Consider the following 18,120-nt stretch of genomic DNA (forward strand, 5'->3'; position numbering starts at 1 on the left):
TAAGCTACTTGACCGATCTTCATGAAATTTGACATGAGAGTTCCTGGGAATGATATCCCCGGACGTTTTTTTAAATTTTTTCGATAAATACCTTTGATGACGTCATATCCGGCTTTTTGTAAAAGTTGAGGCGGCACTGTCACACCCTCATTTTTCAATCAAATTGATTGAAATTTTGGCAAAGCAATCTTCGACGAAGGCCGGACTTTGGTATTGCATTTCAGCTTGGTGGCTTAAAAAATATTTTATGATTTTGGTCATTAAAAATCGGAAACTTTTTTTAAACGATCCAAAAACAATTTCATCTTATTCTTCGTCATTTCTTTATTCCAAAAACATATACATATGTTATATTTGGATTACAAACAAGCTCTGAAAATTAAAAATATGAAAATTATGATTAAAATAAATTTTTTGAAATCGATTTAGAAACAATTTCATCTTATTCCTTGTCGGTCCCTGATTCCAAAAACATATAGATATGATATGTTTGGATTAAAAACAAACTCAGTTCGCTAAAAAGAATAGAGATACAGAAAAGCGTGTTATCCTGCTCAGCGCGACCATTACTGCACTATTCTGGCTTGTCGATTTCACTGCCTTTGCCACGAGCGGTGGACTGACGAAACTACGAGTATGCGGTCTTGGTAAAAAAAATGCAGTGCGTTCGACAGCTTGACTAAATGTTGTAATTTCGCCTTAAGCGACTTGTTAACTTTCTGAGGTTGTTTTTAATCCAAACATATCATATCTATATGTTTTTGGAATCAGGAACTGACAAGGAATAAGATGAAATTGTTTTAAATCGATTGCGGAATTTTTATTTTAATCATAATTTTTATATTTATAAATTTTTGGAGCTTGTTTTTAATCCAAATATAACATATTTATGTCTTTCTTTCTTTCTTTATTTGGTGTTTAACGTCGTTTCCAACCGTTCAAGGTTATATCGCGACGGACATATTTATATGTTTTTGGAATCAGGAAATGATGAAGAATAAGATGAAATTGTTTTTGGATCGTTTTATAAAAAAAAATAATTTTATTTGCAATTTTCAGATGTTTAATGACCAAATTAATTAATGAATTTTTAAGCCTCCAAGCTGAAATGCAATACCAAAGTCCGGCCTTGGTCGAAGATTACTTGGCCTAAATTTCAATCAATTTCATTGAAAAATGAGGGTGTGACAGTGCCGCCTCAACTTTTACATAAAGACGGATATGACGTCATCAAAGACATTTATCGAAAAAAGGAAAAAAACATATAGGGATACCATTCCCAGGAACTCTCGTGTAAAGTTTTATGAAGATCGGTCCAGTAGTTTACTCTGAATCGCTCTACACACACATACACACACAGACACAGACACACAGACACAGACACAGACACAGACACAGATACACCACGACCCTCGTCTCGATTCCCCCTCCATGTTAAAACATTTAGTCAAAACTTGACTAAGCTCGCTGTATGGTGGAAGCCCAAGTCTTCTGGCAACGCGTACGAAGTGTTTACCTGCCAGTGCCTTGCAAGTAAAGGATCAGTGGTCACTCAGGCTGAAAGTGTCCGCCTTTAGCTGACCGGGCCATACACACACTCTTACCCAATGCCTGCTGGATTGGATTTAATAATAATAATAATAATAATAATGGACATTTATTAATCGCCGTTTCTCACAAGAGCTCACGGCGATTTACATATTAATTTCTGCCGTGTGAGATGGAATTTTTTACACAATATATCACGCATTCACATCGGCCAGCAAACCTCAAGCCTATTAGGGCGAGCATTCACCTTTCACGGCCTTTATTCCAAGTCACACGGGTATTTGGTGGACATTTTTAGCTATGCCTTTTCAATTTTGCCAGGAAAGACCCTTTTGTCAATCGTGGGATCTTTAACGTGCACACCCCAATGTAGTGTACACGAAGGGACCTCGGTTTTTCGTCTCATCCGAAAGACTAGCACTTGAACCCACCACCAAGGTTAGGAAAGGGGGGAGAAAATTGCGGCCTGACCCAGGCCTGAACACGAAACCTCTCGATTCCGAGAGCAAGTGCGTTACCACTCGGCCACCCAGTCCCATAGATTTGTGCAAAAGCTAGGGTCTTTTGTCAAGCTTTTAGCCGAGGCTATTTTAGACTTACCATTCTGTTACGGGCAATGTTATTTATTTTATTTATTTTATTTACGAGGATTTATATCGCGCACGTATCTCACCACACAAGGGGACTCAAGGCGCATGTTACCTATTAATGCCGTGTGAGATGGAATTTTTTACACAATATATCACGCATTCACATCGGCCAGTAGATCGACTGCCTTTAGGCGCTGCATACACCTTTCACGGCCTATTATTCCAGGTCACACGGGTATTTTGGTGGACATTTTCATCTACGCTTATACAATTTTGCCAGGAAAGACCCTTTTGTCAATCGTGGGATCTTTAACGTGCATACCCCAATGTAGTGTACACGAAGGGACCTCGGTTTATCGTCTCATCCGAAAGACTAGCACTTGAACCCACCACCTAGGTTAAGAAAGGGGGGAGAAAATTGCTAATTCTCTTGTCAACGAATCGGCTCACTATTCAATATCTGGCCAGGGGTTTTTCTTCACTTGGAAACATACCAAAAATCAACAGCATGGATGCGTCCTGTGCACAGTGAGTTTTCTTACTAAACATGGCAGTCATTTGTGTGTGTGTGTGTGTGTGTGTGTGTGTGTGTGTGTGTGTGTGTGTGTGTGTGTGTGTGTGTGTGTGTGTGCAGCTATCAAAATTATGTCCAATATAAACAGCATCTCAACACACACACACACACACACACACACACACACACACACACACACACACCACACAACACACACACACATACACACACACACACACACACACACACACACACACACAAATAACCACGGAAAGTATACTGTTTTTATTGTTTACATTTTTAAAAATTCTGTTTGTTTGTGTGTTTTTTAGCCAATAGGTTTCAAGAAAGCATAACATTATTTTCCATACATACAACCCAAGAAGACAAGTCAAGTAATGCGATATCAAAATGTTTAGTGAATCTGTCGGTTTGCACATCAAAACTAAACACATTCTTCACAGAGACTTTGTCCTGGTTGACAAAACCCGTCGACTGAGACAGCGCTGTCTCGGTATCATCAGAGCTTAAAGGCACAGTAAGCCTCCCGTAAACCATCACAGATACGGTCAGGCTTTTACACACAGTACAAACACCCTTTCATTTAAACACTCACCGATTGAGAACATCCTAGGTGCCCTCCGTAAAGAGCGAACAATTTTCAAAGAATTTATTTTTGCGTGGTTTATCTTACCCCTGAGCCATCGTGAACCCGTGTGATCCAGTTTCCCTTTTTCACAATGTAGTCGTCAGTTAGTCATTTGAATGCGACTCGATGTGAGCTTATCTACAATAGCACGTTTTTATGCACGAAACAAACGGCTGTGGTTCACAAGAACTCTAGCGATGGCTTTTGACTGTTGAGAGGACCGGCGATATGCATAAACCGTCGTCTGCTACGACCCTTGCGTGACCCTGCTTCCGGGCTTTTCTTTTTTCAAACTTTCACAACTTCGAATTGTACTGATCTTGTCTTGATGAAAAAAGAATTCTTTTATGATTAAAGAATGTTTGTGTAACAAGCTGTCAATTTATTATAAGATGTTAAAAGTTAGGTCTAGCGCAAAAACGCACCACGGTCCAAAAACATTCTGATAATCATCGATCCACGGCTATCGCCAGTTTACATCGATAGAATGAGACCCGAAGGGAAGTAACTCATTTTTGACCTGAGTTCAGGATGGGTCCAAAAAGTGTTCGAGACAATCTGCAAAATTAATTCTTTAAAAATTGCTCGCTTTTTACGTAGGGCACCTAGGATGTTCCCGTTTGGTGAGCGTTCAAATGGAAGGGTGTTTGTACTGTGTGTAAAAGCCTGACAGTATCTGTGATGGTTTACGGGAGGCTTACTGTCCGGGCGTGATTTCCGGTATTGAATATTCATAACAGCCGTCCAGCACCAAAACGAGGCGCCATTGTTGAAAAGGAGCAAGTCCACGAAAATAAATTCTTTGAAAATTTCTCACGCTCGACAGAAAGCAGCCAGGATGTTCCCGTTCGGTGAGCGTTCAAATGGAAGTATGCTTGTACTGTATGTAGACGCTCGGGGAGCTCTGTGATGGTTTACGGGAGGCTTACTGTGCCTTTAATATCAATTAAAAAATAACAACTCTACATTTATGAATTCAGGAAAAGATAAGGAAGGCAATGGAATTATTTTTGTGTCTTTTCTTGCAATTTCGATTTCAAGCAACATTTTGGTCAACAAAATATTAGACAAACGTCTAGCAATATCCTTGGGAAGCATTCCCCTGTAAAATATGATGAATATACGTCCAGGAGCTTTCTGGAAAGCGCTCTACACACACGCACGCACGCACACACGCACTGGCGCACGCACGCATGCATGCACACACACACGCACGCACACACATACACACAGACATGCACACACACACACACACACACTACCACACACACACACTCCTCCGTGTTTTCTACTCTAACGAATTACATTTAATAAAAACAAATGTTTGGGACTAAAAATCAATGATATACATCTATATATATATAAGACTAGTGTCTGTCTGTCTGTCTGTCTGTCTGTCTGTTCGCGATGCACGGCCTAAGTTATCGGTGGATCTTTTTCAAATTTGGACACCGTATTCAGCTACACCCCGGACACAACCTCATCGATGAGATATTTCAACACGTGCTCTCAGCGCGCAGCGCTGTGCGCGCTGAACCGATTTTTGTTGTTGGTTGTTGTTGTTGTCGGGATCCACTACCAGTAACTCTTCCTTATCTTCTCCAGTGTTTTCAGCGTTTATCTCCCTTCCTTCGTGTGGCGTCAATCCATATTCCCGTTACTACGTTACCCGTAAGTTGTTCTTACTGTAAAAGTAAAAAGGTCGAATCAATTTATAGCCACGCGAAAAATACACTGTCATCTATCTCTATATATTTATAGATATAGATATACATATATATATATACGGCTTCTGTGTGTGTGTGCGTGTGTGTGTGTGTGTGTGTGTGTTTGTGTGTGTGTGTGGGCAACACCTGTGGATTGTAGAGTTCTGTTTGTGATGTTGTCTGGCGGCTTTGGTGTGTCTGTATGTGAAAGCGGACAAACACTCAAGTCCTTAATGGCTTAAAACCGTAGGACTTTTAATATTAATTCTTAAGTTAAGTGTCTGTATGTTCAGGCCTTCCTTCGAGAAGCCATAACAGTTATTCTCAATCCCGTTTGAGTGGATTTCGCCTTCAAGGTGATTGTGGTGTTTAGGCACTCGGTTACATTTGGCGTCGTCGACTGAATCATTTTCGTGCTGTTCCCATTCCACCTGGGAGTGACCTAAGTTCATTCAAAGGGGGTCGAGTGTGACAGGGAGACTAGATATAGATAGATATATACGGCTTCTGTGTCTGTGTCTATGTGTGTGTGTGTGTGTGTGTGTGTGTGTGTGTGTGTGTGTGTGTGTGTGTGTGTGTGTGTGTGTGTGTGTGTGTGTGTGGAGGCAACACATGTGGATTGTAGAGTTCTGTTTGTGATGGGGTCTGGCGACTTTCGTCTGTCTGTATGTTCTGGCATTTGAGAAGCCATAACAGATAATATAGGGCTTAGAAATAAGCTCTAAAATTCTCAATCCCGTTTGACAGGACTTCGCCTTCAAAGGTGATTGTGGTGAACCGCCACGCTGGCTGTCTCTGTCTCGCGATTCACCCCGGCGAAGCCGGGTATTCCTCTAGTTATTTATATATTTACAGAAGACAATACATTTGTGACATACCAATGAATCTCTTTTCCTGCTCATAATCTCAACAAGTTCGTAAGATTGCTTGTCAAATGGAATGTAAGAAGGGAAGAACTGTAACTTTAAAGTGCGTCAGTTTGTATTTTGAGGGAAATCCTCCTCCCGCTTCATGTATTTGAAGAGTTTGCAACACGCGACACAACTTTCGCCGAACAGCAATTTCTGCATTTAGTTAACAGCTTGATGGTATATCCCGTTTTTTATAGAACATATCGACAAAGAAATAAAGTACCGTTTTCACATCTATTTTCATCTGAATATTTTCTGCCACTACTCGTATCTGAAGCAGCGATTCGTGTTTTTTTGTAGCTCAGTCGAAAGAACAAATGAAAAAAGGAGAAAACCGCTCAAATCACCAGGCGGCAATGAGTGAGAGTAATGCGGAACCCGTCTCCTAGCACTTTACGAAAAAACATATACGGGGGTGTAACATGCAGGTATGTCCTTTGTCGCCGAAAATATTTTCTCCTTTGCCGCTTCTCTTAATAAGTTGTTTTGTACGACCGCTTCTCTCAGTAAGTCTGTCTCATGATTTGTTTTGTACGACCGCTTCTCTCAGTAAGTCTGTCTCAGGGGTTGTTATGTACGACCGCTTCTCTCAGTAAGTCTGTCTCAGGGGTTGTTTTGTACGACCGCTTCTCTCAATAAGTCTGTCTCAAGGGTTGTTTTGTACGACTGCTTCTCTCAATAAGTCTGTCTCAAGGGTTGTTTTGTACGACAGCTTCTCTCAATAAGTCTGTCTCAAGGGTTGTTTTGTACGACTGCTTCTCTCAATAAGTCTGTCTCAGGGGTTGTTTTGTACGACTGCTTCTCTCAATAAGTCTGTCTCAAGGGTTGTTTTGCACGACCGCTTCTCTCAATAAGTCTGTCTCAGGGGTTGTTTTGTACGACCGCTTCTCTCAATAAGTCTGTCTCAAGGGTTGTTTTGTACGACCGCTTCTCTCAGTAAGTCTGTCTCAGGGGTTGTTTTGTACGACCGCTTCTCTCAGTAAGTCTGTCTCAAGGGTTGTTTTGTACGACCGCTTCTCTCAGTAAGTCTGTCTCAGGAGTTGTTTTGTACGACCGCTTCTCTCAATAAGTTTGTCTCAAGGGTTGTTTTGTACGACAGCTTCTCTCAATAAGTCTGTCTCAGGGGTTGTTTTGTACGACCGCTTCTCTCAATAAGTCTGTCTCAGGGGTTGTTTTGTACGACTGCTTCTCTCAATAAGTCTGTCTCAAGGGTTGTTTTGTACGACCGCTTCTTTCAATAAGTCTGTCTCAAGGGTTGTTTTGTACGACCGCTTCTCTCAATAAGTCTGTCTCAGGGGTTGTTTTGTACGACCGCTTCTCTCAATAAGTCTGTCTCAGGGGTTGTTTTGTACGACCGCTTCTTTCAATAAGTCTGTCTGAAGAGTTGTTTTGTACGACCAGAGACATACATACTATCAATGTCTCTGGTACGACCGCTTCTCTCAATAAGTCTTTCTCAAGGGTTGTTTTATACGACCGCTTCTTTCAATAAGTCTGTCTCAAGGGTTGTTTTGCACGACCGCTTCTCTCAATAAGTCTGTCTCAGGGGTTGTTTTGTACGACCGCTTCTCTCAATAAGTCTGTCTCAAGGGTTGTTTTGTACGACCGCTTCTTTCAATAAGTCTGTCTCAAGGGTTGTTTTGCACGACCGCTTCTCTCAATAAGTCTGTCTCAGGGGTTGTTTTGTACGACCGCTTCTCTCAATAAGTCTGTCTCAAGGGTTGTTTTGTACGACCGCTTCTCTCAATAAATCCACCAATTTGTGAACATTAATGTGTGAGATTTGTGGCGGGCTAGTGGCTTTCTTGAAGTTAATCGCCCGGCTGGCGAGTACATTTGTTTTAGATGTGGTCATCCCTGCCAACATAGCACACAGCTACAGGACAGAAACAGGTCTTATCCAACCAGTCCCGTCTCAGTTTAACAACACCCCCACTCCCTTAATTAACCACGCTCCCGCCCCCACATACCACCCACCCCCAATATTTCCAAACACAAACACACATATTTCGCTGCTAGACCTATGAACACGCCTTCTGTAGTCCAGAACACAGGATTTTGACAACATACAGTTCACCATCCTTCTGGTTGTTCTTCAAAGCATGATTTCTTCTTTTTACAAGATGCAACCACCCTCCTGTCCATGACACTTTTCAGGATTCAGAAAGCACGATTTTGACAAAAATTTACGTCCTCAGATTTCTTGGAATTAAAATTTATCAAAAGACATGACCCAAGCTGAATCAAACTCCTTGTTTTACATTGAATACCATTTGAACATCCAGCGCACATCTTTAAACCTAAGAGCAACCCCGTTTTTTTCGATCTGAATACTTTTTTCTGTTGGTCAGAACACAACACGTCATCTAAAATACAACTCCACATTCAAGCTTGAAAGCCTCTCCGTTTGTTCACAACAAAGTGTTCTACCTAAAACCTAACCTCTTAAGTTAAACTGGAATATCTTTTCAATTGTTCTGAACGCATGAAGTCAACCAGACGCTGTTCCCCAGAGGTCATGATTCCACAATCCGACGCCCTAAACTCAAAGCTGCCACTCCAAGCCGTGGCATTCACAGTCAAATTCGCTTTTTGTTCTTTCACATTCGCGCAGAAAGCAGCTGCCTCTTGAAGCAGGGACTTGTAAGTATTCACCTCCTTACCGAAGTCCTCTCCCTCGGCCTTCACCTTCTTGTCAAACAGCTGGGTGAAATGTTCATACAGCGCGTAATCTGCTGCGTTGAAAGCCCGGTGCGTGTCTTTCTCCACCGCGGTTAAGTTATGATCGTGCGACACGGGGCGGTTCCCCTTGAAGACGTTGTTCTTAATGTAGAGGACGTCCTGCAGCCGCCAGCCCAGCAGTCTCTTAAGCAGCACCATGGACTCGTCGAACCTCTCGCTCACCATCACCAGCTGGAACGTGCGGTTGAGGTAGTTGACGTAGTCCCTGATGCAGCCGGCGTCGCCCCGGAGACACGCCTCGCCCATGCCGTAGTCGAAGCTCATCCTGTTGTGCGTGAAGGAAGAGGCAAAGTCCACCATGTCGTACTTTTCGGGGGCCTGCAGATATGTGTGAATACGGCCCTCGTCGTAAGTGTGTACTGGGCCCTTGCCGTAAGTGTGTACTAGGCCCTTGCCGTAAGTGTGTACTGGGCCCTTGTGGTACATGTGTACTGAGCCATTGCCGTCAGTGTGTATAGGGCTCGGAATCTGCCTGAGGTACCTGACTTGAAACACGTCGCTGTAGTAGTTGAAGGCCGAAAGAAACTGGAATAGGGGATGTCGGACGATCCCGACAAACAAGGTGTCCGACGGCATGATGTGCCTGACGGCACTCTCGTTGAAGACAAGGTGGTTGCAGAGGATGTCGAAGTGTCGGACGCCGGACGGACGGGGGACGACAGCCGACAGCCAGTGCTTGCTTGTTTCCGACAGGATGTTGCGATGGCGGGGCAGGGCCACAGTGAGGTTGCGCTGGAGGGCGAAGCGGTAGAGAACATTCATGACGGTGGTGCTGGCTGCCTTGTGCACCTTGAGGAAGAACACGTGCCGCTGCTTGCCCAATTTTCTCTCTGTACACAAAGATGAGTCTGACTGAAGTTATACCGCAGTCAATTTTGCATACCTCTCCTACAAAAAAAACCAAGATAGTTAGACGGTTTTATCGTCCAGTCGACTCATATCCAAGAAAAGAAATGGTTTTACAGATTATAGAACACACACACACACACACACACACACACACGCACACACACACACACACACACACACACACACACACACTGTGAAGGAAATTAAACGGCTAACAACTGAGTCAGGCCGAGTTAGCATTTGTGTCCACGATTTACGAAAGCCAATAAGACACACGTGGAAATGTGTGTTAGGCCAAAAAAAAAAGAGGTCTGTTTACGGTAACATAGTATGAAAAAATAGGGTCGGTAGGTCGGCTTTTTTTTTCCATTTTTTTTTCTCCATTTTTTTAAATTTTATTTTATTTTTCTCTCCCCTCTCTATGATGTTTCACAGTTCATTTCTTCTCATCAATCCCTGTTTTTGCCCAACATAACTATAAACAGTACTTTGAGCTTACCTCCCTTCTGTCGTCTGCTGTTTGAGCACAAACAGCTCTATTTTGGATGCGTTTTTTTCAGACGATCCCAAAAAAAGATTAGGGTCGGGCCTAAAAACTAGGGTCGGTCGGGTTACCGTAAACAGACCTATTTTTTTTTTTGGCCTTACACGGAGTGAACAGAGCTCACAAACCAGCGAACAGTTAACTTCGTGAATCATAGCTAGTTTAGTAGCACACTTGACGACTGTCTATCGAGGAGATAGGTCTAGATGTTAATCGCGCGGGAGGAGAAAATGCCCGGAGAGAATGCAGGAGAAGGTTCCAGCCCTTACTTGTGTTTTCTGAGACGCGATCGTCAAAGCACTTTAACAGGTAACTTTAATAGGCATTCGAATATCGATATTTTGTGTATCGCGTAAGCTGAACCGATTTACATTGCAGAAACTAGTTCGTAGAGGACAGATTGTAAAAACAAGATGTCCGCTCTTCATGTTTGTGCAGTGCGTCTAGTAACCTGTCAATGAGAGGAGGATTGCGGCCAGATGCCGGGAAAGAAGAATCATCTGAGAAGCCGCCAAATATCTTATTTCTCTGGACCAGTTTAGCTGAAGTTCGACGGGACTTTCACGAAGCCAGCAGCGAGGTTACAGGAAAGTCCGTATAGTTGGACCCAGAAAGGTCACGGGACGAAGTGAACTGGTTAGGTCGAGATCGCCAGTCGGAGGATTTAGTACACCGCTACTTTTTCAAGTGAAGGACATATCGGCAGTTTCTTGTGTGTGATCTAGTGGAGTTAAGCCATGTTCAGGAGAACCTATTTAATTAAGATATAATTAGTATTTAGCAAATAGATCAGACGGTTGCCGCAGTCTGGTCCGAATCCTAATTCTGAACTGTGACTGTTTTTTTCCGCTTACACACTACCCGTGCGTACTGTGGATATCGGGTGGATATCGTGTGCCAGTGATTTCACGGACTGTGTGTGTGTTTTTACACCCCCGGTATAGGGGTGTGTATAGGATTCGCTCGATGTGTTTGTTTGTTTGTGTTCGCATATAGATCTCAAGAATGAACGGACCGATCGTCACCAAACTTGGTGAACAGGTTCTATACATTCCTGAGACGGTCCTTACAAAAATTGGGACCAGTCAAACACACGGTTAGGGAGTTATTGGTGGATTAAGATTCTACAAGGACTTATAGAGGGACATATTAATGGTCAAAGGGAAATAACCTTCTCAGTTGGTGGCAGTGAGAATGGTTATTTCCCTTTGACCAACGGGGGTGTTTTTCCTACCTCGGAGGAATTTCTTGTTTCTGTATACCTCACGGGTAGCGATTTTTGATAGACTCCGGGTAAGATTATTGTGTTAGTTTGTGCACGGGATTGTCAAACAGTTTGTTTTCATGTCTTCAAACCTGTGAGTACCCGGTTTTTGAATCCATAACCCTGATATCTTTCTTTTCATGATTGTGTGTGTATGTGTGTATGTATCATAACTGTATCACTTATTTGACCAAATACAGTGGAGGGAACTTATACTTGGAGTTGTTGTTTGTTCCTCAATGATATCATTATAGCGCATATGCATTCATTCACACACACACACACACATACACACGCACGCACACACACACATACACACACACACACAGACACACACATACACCGAACACACATACACACACACAGTCACATACTCTCTCTTTCTCTCTCACACACACACACACACACACCAACATATACCCATGTGCAACGTTTCGTAAACACCTGTCTGGTGGGGGTTTTTTGGAATCGCTATGCACGCAGAAAATATTGAACTGAACTGAACTGAACTTTTTGTTTGTTTGTTTGTTTGCTTAACGCCCAGCCGACCACGAAAGGCCATATCAGGGCGGTGCTGCTTTGACATATAACGTGCGCCACACTGTCTCACCCAGTCACATTATTCTGACACCCGGACCAACCAGTCCAAGCACTAACCCCATAATGCCAGACGCCAGGCGGAGCAGCCACTAGATTGCCAATTTTAAACTCTTAGGTATGACCCGGCCGGGGTTCAGTTCGAACCCACGACCTCCCGATCACGGGGCGGACTGAACTGAACTGAACTGAACTGAACGAACTGAATTGATTTGAATTGAATTGAATAGCGACCACAAAAACTGCTGATTTATGGTGTGTGCGGAAGTGAAAGGATGATCTTATCTCAAGTTAAAAGCCTGGGCAGATCTGCGGTGATGATGTTTTGGATTGCTTGCAAAAGAAGAAACGCAACTTTAGTGACTGGATTCACCATGCTCCCTTGGGAAAGAAGAGTTAGCGACAATAGCATTGCGACCCACGGTCTGTTCAGCAGGCGACGAATCTTTGACGGAAAAAGTATGGGGAAAATTGGCTACCGAACCTGCCTGCTTCTGCCTTTTCTTGCCGTCTTTGCTTGCCCCAGTGTTGGTTCTACTGAGAGTCTGGCTGGAAGCTGCTGAGAGTGTCTGTTCGGGGTGGAGGTGCCATGAAAGGTTGTGGAAGTTCTCATCGGCCTCCTGCAGCAGGACGGAAGGTGAGTAGACGTCGCCGCCTCCCGTCAGATGTGACGTCATCATCATCATGAAGAGCAGGGTGGCGGCGAGGACGACCATTGAGCATAACACCCTGTGTCTGGAACACAAGTGTGATGGCTTTGTAGTCGGGTTATTCTCCAGAGCTGTGTAGGCTACCACCATTTTGTGACATGCATTTTCAGTCCTTTACATTATTATAAAGTATATCAAATGGCAGCTACAATGTATTCTCTTTACCTTTTTCGGCAATGCTCCAGTTGGATAATGATACCGATATGCAACAAAAACATAGTTTATATTTTTGTCTTCTTCTGTTTTTTAATTTAATTTTTTTTTGGTTAGAATTGTTAGTGTTCAAATCCATGTCACAACCTTTGGTTTCCATTTTACGAAGTTGACGTACTTTAAAACTCGTGTAATTTACTGAACGTAGTCGAACAAAATGTCAAAAGTCAGTTAAGTAAAGAAATGTCATCTTCGTAACTTGGTTTCCACTGGTACACAGCTCAGGAGAATAACCCAGTTACTGGAGATCTATTAGGAATCAGCTAATGAATGAGATCGAGAACGTTACAATGACGGATGAGTGTATATTACTGGAGTTTTAATAGGAACCAAATAATGAATATTTTTGTTGCATGATTGTATAATTGATAAAAACAAATTGGCTTCAAGATAAACACAGTGTTAATTACTACCTTTTGCGTGTGTGCATAGAGCGGTACGACCCGGTAAACTTCCAAGTCTGTTGTTTAAATTCATTTTGGAGAGTTATGTCCCTTGGACCGTGGGAAAAAAGATAAGTAAAATACCCTTCGCTTTGAATAAATAACCGTAAATAACTCTATCGGGTTTGCATGTGTTGTGAACGAGTGAATACTCTTGCTTTGAGTGAGGCAAGCCTTCGACACGTGCTCCTTGTTCACGTGTTTCGGATACATCCCTCGTTAGTGACTGGGTTTGACTCACTAAAAGCAAGAGTATCCACTCTTTCACAAACCCGACAGAGTTATCTCCAAACTTCGTCTACTTGCAAGAAATGTACTAACACAGTTTTTACCTACCACTCATTTATTATAAAAGTGATGAATGTTTCATCCCGGGCGCCTACAACTTATCGCATCCAACCATATTTAGAGAAACTGACCCCCTTCCCACTCGCGCATGCATGCACAAACACGCACGCACGCACACACAGACATACACGCAAACAGAAATATACACTCACGCACACACACCCTCCGCCCTCATCACACCCACACATCCCAACCCCAACCAACCGCCCATCTTGCGGAAGTAATTCCGTTGATACTGTTACCTGACGACATGACATCGCCACAGGGGAGACAGGCAGTGGACCGCTGACCGCTGATGACCAGCGCGGTGGACAGGTAGTTCCTGTGGTGACCCCATCGTCTTTCATTGGTCCTTCTGGGTTGAAAGCCCCTGTGGCCCTGTCACAAAACGTTGCTTTAGTCTCCTGAGGCAACTGTTGTAGTTTTTTTTTTTAAATAACACTGTATTAGTGAATGTAATGTTTGTACTAAGCCGTGTTTGTCTGTATGTGATTTAAGTGAATTTATTTTGTTATTTTTGTGACGAGCCAAAAGTTTTTTTGTATTTTTGGTTTTGTACCCGCAATCAGACAATCAAATGGTTTTGTACTGTGTTGCATTCCAATGCATTGCATTGCATTGCATTGTATTGCATTTATTGTACGGTATGGTATGGTATGGTATGGTATGGTATGGTATTGTATTGTGCCGTCGCGATATAACCTTGAATGGTTGAAAACGACGTTAAACACCAAATAAAGAAAGAAAGAAAGATTGTATTGTATTGTGGCTCATGGTCTATTTTGATAAATTGACAGACGGAGGGAAATTTTCTTCCGCGTTGAAAGCCCTTGTGACCACCATGTGACATGAAGTGAAGACATTGCTTCAGACCCTTTTATTTCGTTGGTCACCTTGAGCATAGACCAAATAGCCTGGACCGCCAACTCGTCACGTGACCCTTCGAGGTTACGACGCTCGACTTTCAGGGGCGCTTAGCGTCCGGTTTGAAAGGCCAGCGATTCGAAGACAGTGAAAAGAAAGCACGCTCCAGTTATTTGTGACAATGGGAGGTGACAATGAACTGGATTTTCCAAAACTCCAAACTAAACTTAACAAAACTCATCGAAAAACATGTTCCATATGCACTTTAGCTGAGTTTATTTTAGCATTTTCAGAACTTACCTCGGCAATTTCGTCCATGTTTACAATCGACACCGGATATGACATCCCCCTGATTTCTGAAAGGCCATGTAAGCGTAGGTTCCTAAATGCGAGAGGCCGCTACCTCGTAATAGAGAGAAAGAGCGGAGAGAGAGCTAGTTGGCGGTCCAGGATAAAATTAATGGTCTATGCCTTGAGTGACAGCTGCCGCGACAAGCCTCTGTGATAAGCGAACATATTGCTTCAGCATCCTATGGCACGATTGGATTGATAGAACAAGATTTTCTGCCGCTTTGAAAGCCCCTATAATGACAAATGAGCACTTTGTTTCAGCCCCCTGTGGCTCGATTTCATTGATATAACAAGATGTTTTGCCGCTTTTAAAAGCCGCTGTGACGCTGTACCCCCCCCCCCCCTCCCAATTTTTTTCTCCATTCATGCAAATGAGGTGCTTGTCTATTTGACTGCTTCGCGGAGACAATGTCAACCCATCTCGGTTTGCATGTTTCTCCCAGCCAAGGACTGACTTACTAGAACTCGGTTTAAAATATCGAATTTGTCCCGTTCATTCTTTTAGGTCGAATAATTGTCTAAATGTGTTGACATCTCTTTACACGACTTGTCTATTATTTATGACACAATTCTGTTGTTTTTGTTGTTGTTGTTGCTTCAAACGGTTTTTGAAATCCCAAGCTTGTTTAAAACTGTCAAAAACTGTCTCAACTCATTGAAACTTCGCTTCGCGAATTTTACACACACACACACACACACACACACACACACACACACACACACACAAGCATTCTACCAGCAAAAACCCGTCCAGACCCAACCCGTCCAACAACCCCCCCAAAATTGACGCCACTTCGTAAGAAAGGTTGAAAAACAACAACATGTACAGCAACAACAACAAGTCGCGTAAGGCGAAAATACAATATTTAGTCAAGTAGCTGTCGAACTCACAGAATGAAACTGAACGCAATGCCATTTTACTCGTAGCATCGTCAGGCCACCGCTCATGGCAAAGGCAGTGAAATTGAAATTAATACTTTCAAAGCACTGATGAAAAATAGGCTACAAGACCAATTTGTCCAAACCTGGCATTCAGAAATAAATAACAATGAGTTTTATTATAATTATAGAATGTATAAAGAGAATTTTGAGTTTGAAAAGTACTTGTCCATCCTGCCGGTTAATTTAGCAAACGCTGTTTTAAAATTTAGAACACTGAATCATAAATTGCCTATACAAAAAGGTAGGACTCTTGGTATTCCTAGACAAGACAGAATCTGTCACAAATGTTCATCAGGTGACCTTGGGGACGAGTTCCATTATATTTTGGATGTCCTTTTTTATATTTAGTCAAGTTTTGACTAAATATTTTAACATCGAGGGGGAATCGAAACGAGGGTCGTGGTGTATGTGTGTGTGTGTGTGTGTATGTGTGTGTGTATGTGTGTGTGTGCGTGCGTGTAGAGCGATTCAGACCGAATGTCGTGCCGAATTCACGTAATTGCCGATTCCGCGTAATGGGCAACATTTTTGCCCATTTCGCGCAATCGGCAAAACGTTGCCCAATACGTGAAATCGGCAGCGTTTTTCCGAAATCGCGTAAAGGCTTCTAAAATTTACCCATTTTGCGAAATCGGCAGCCACTTTTTGGTTTTAAAGTTCTCAAATGCCTGGGATATCATCACACTTAGACAACTAGATGCCCCAATGGATAGATATCGCAATAATCGATAAGTTATGGCAAGTTATTGCAGAAAGTGTAGTTTTCGTGCATTTCCGGAGTTATGCTCGACACAGACCAAAATAGACCATACAAAACATAGTAGGGAGGTAAAGCAATGTTAATGCAATGTTCTGGTGACACAAAAAGTAACAGACTGGCTGTCGCTTTTGCGAAATGGGCAAATTTTAGAAGCCTTTCCGCATTTTCGACAAAACGCTGCCGATTTCACGTAATGGGCAGCGTTTTGCCGATTACGCGAAATGGGCAAAAATGTTGCAGATTCCGCGAATTCGGCAATTCCGTGAATTCGGCACGACATATATAAGTTAAAGACAGTCTATACAATCAGTCCAGCGAAAGAGGCATCAACGATTGAAACGGAATCTTACAATGGTCAAATCAGATTTTACTTTTCACTTCGTGACACCACTCCTGTGGAACCTTAGAATTCAGTAAGAAATTAAACAGCAAATCACTACTTCACAGTTTTTAAAATTGTCCCGAAAAAGTGGGTCTTGAAACTGAATGTATTCCTCTTTTTTCAGTAAATGGCGTCACTCCTATCCAGGTTTCCCAATTGCTTCGTTTCCGGCCGATTTATGTGGAGCACGTGACGCGCACAAAAAATATTGGCGGTCTAGAAGTGTCGTCTGCGCAATGATCGCGGCGGCGCCCGCGGCTTTCTTGACCGCCAATGACGACCGCGCACCGTTGTGATACGTCATCCGTTAGACATCAATAGTTAATTCGAGAGTAAGAGTAGACAAATAAACTAATAAAAAGACATTCACAAAAACACAACATATGAATAAATAAATATTACATGAACAAGTAAACGCATAAAAGAATACAAGTGAATGAATAAGTAAATAATTGCAGAAACAAGTATTAGCCTACCTGCAAGTCTTGTCTGTCACGCAAGAACAAACGCACCCTTTGTTCACCACAATTCGTTGCTTCTTGTTCTGTCAGATGAGAAAACAATGTGTGGACACACACGAAAACACAACACAGAAACCTCCAAGCGCGGACACTGGAAATATTTCGAACCACAGGAAAACACAATACAGAAACCTCCAAGTATGGATACCGGAGCACCGTCGCTTTGAAAACGAAACAAAATAATAGCAGACAGCAAAACAGACGACAGGCCGTTTGGAAGGCAAATGAGGTACAGTAAAATTTTGTTTCCTTCCTCCTTTTTTTTTCTGTTTAGCCATGCACTGCACCCCGATTTTTGCTGACTGCCATCGCGTGAATGTCAATGCAAACGAAGCGTTGTGTTTTCTCTCGCGCACCCCGTCGCCTTTTCCCCCTTCACAGCCGTGGGCAGAGCGCAGGTTTAAACTCACTTTGAGTAGTGCGTTCAAAGGAGTTTGTAGCGACGGGGCGTCAACCTGGGCTTGGGCACTAGACATGGTAGTGTTTCGCTTTTCCACTTGCGTCCATCACGATGTGTACAGCGTGTAAACCCAAGCGATCACCCTGTGTACCGTGCTGACCCCCCCTCCCCCTCCTCCCCTTCCTCCCCCACTCTCCATCACCGTCTGTCCATGTCGCATGTCGCGCCCATGACACCCAGCTGCCCACCGTCGCCTTTTCCCCTCACGTCTA

General features: G+C 43.0%; 1 protein-coding gene across 1 annotated transcript; it reads right to left on the minus strand.

Annotated features, from left to right (window-relative positions):
• Positions 1-7,884: 7,884 nt before the first annotated feature.
• Positions 7,885-17,886, minus strand: LOC138982461 (galactose-3-O-sulfotransferase 2-like). The gene is made up of 4 exons (XM_070355755.1): positions 17,404-17,886; positions 13,871-14,006; positions 12,399-12,649; positions 7,885-9,490 (listed from the first exon to the last, which is right to left on the minus strand). Exons 2-4 carry the CDS (start codon positions 13,963-13,965, stop codon positions 8,364-8,366), a joined length of 1,473 nt encoding a protein of 490 aa, XP_070211856.1. The 5' UTR covers positions 13,966-14,006; positions 17,404-17,886; the 3' UTR covers positions 7,885-8,363.
• Between the last annotated feature and the right edge of the window lie 234 nt (positions 17,887-18,120).

The sequence above is a fragment of the Littorina saxatilis genome, linkage group LG12 (genome assembly GCF_037325665.1).
Source record: "Littorina saxatilis isolate snail1 linkage group LG12, US_GU_Lsax_2.0, whole genome shotgun sequence".
NCBI classification, from domain to species: domain Eukaryota; kingdom Metazoa; phylum Mollusca; class Gastropoda; order Littorinimorpha; family Littorinidae; genus Littorina; species Littorina saxatilis.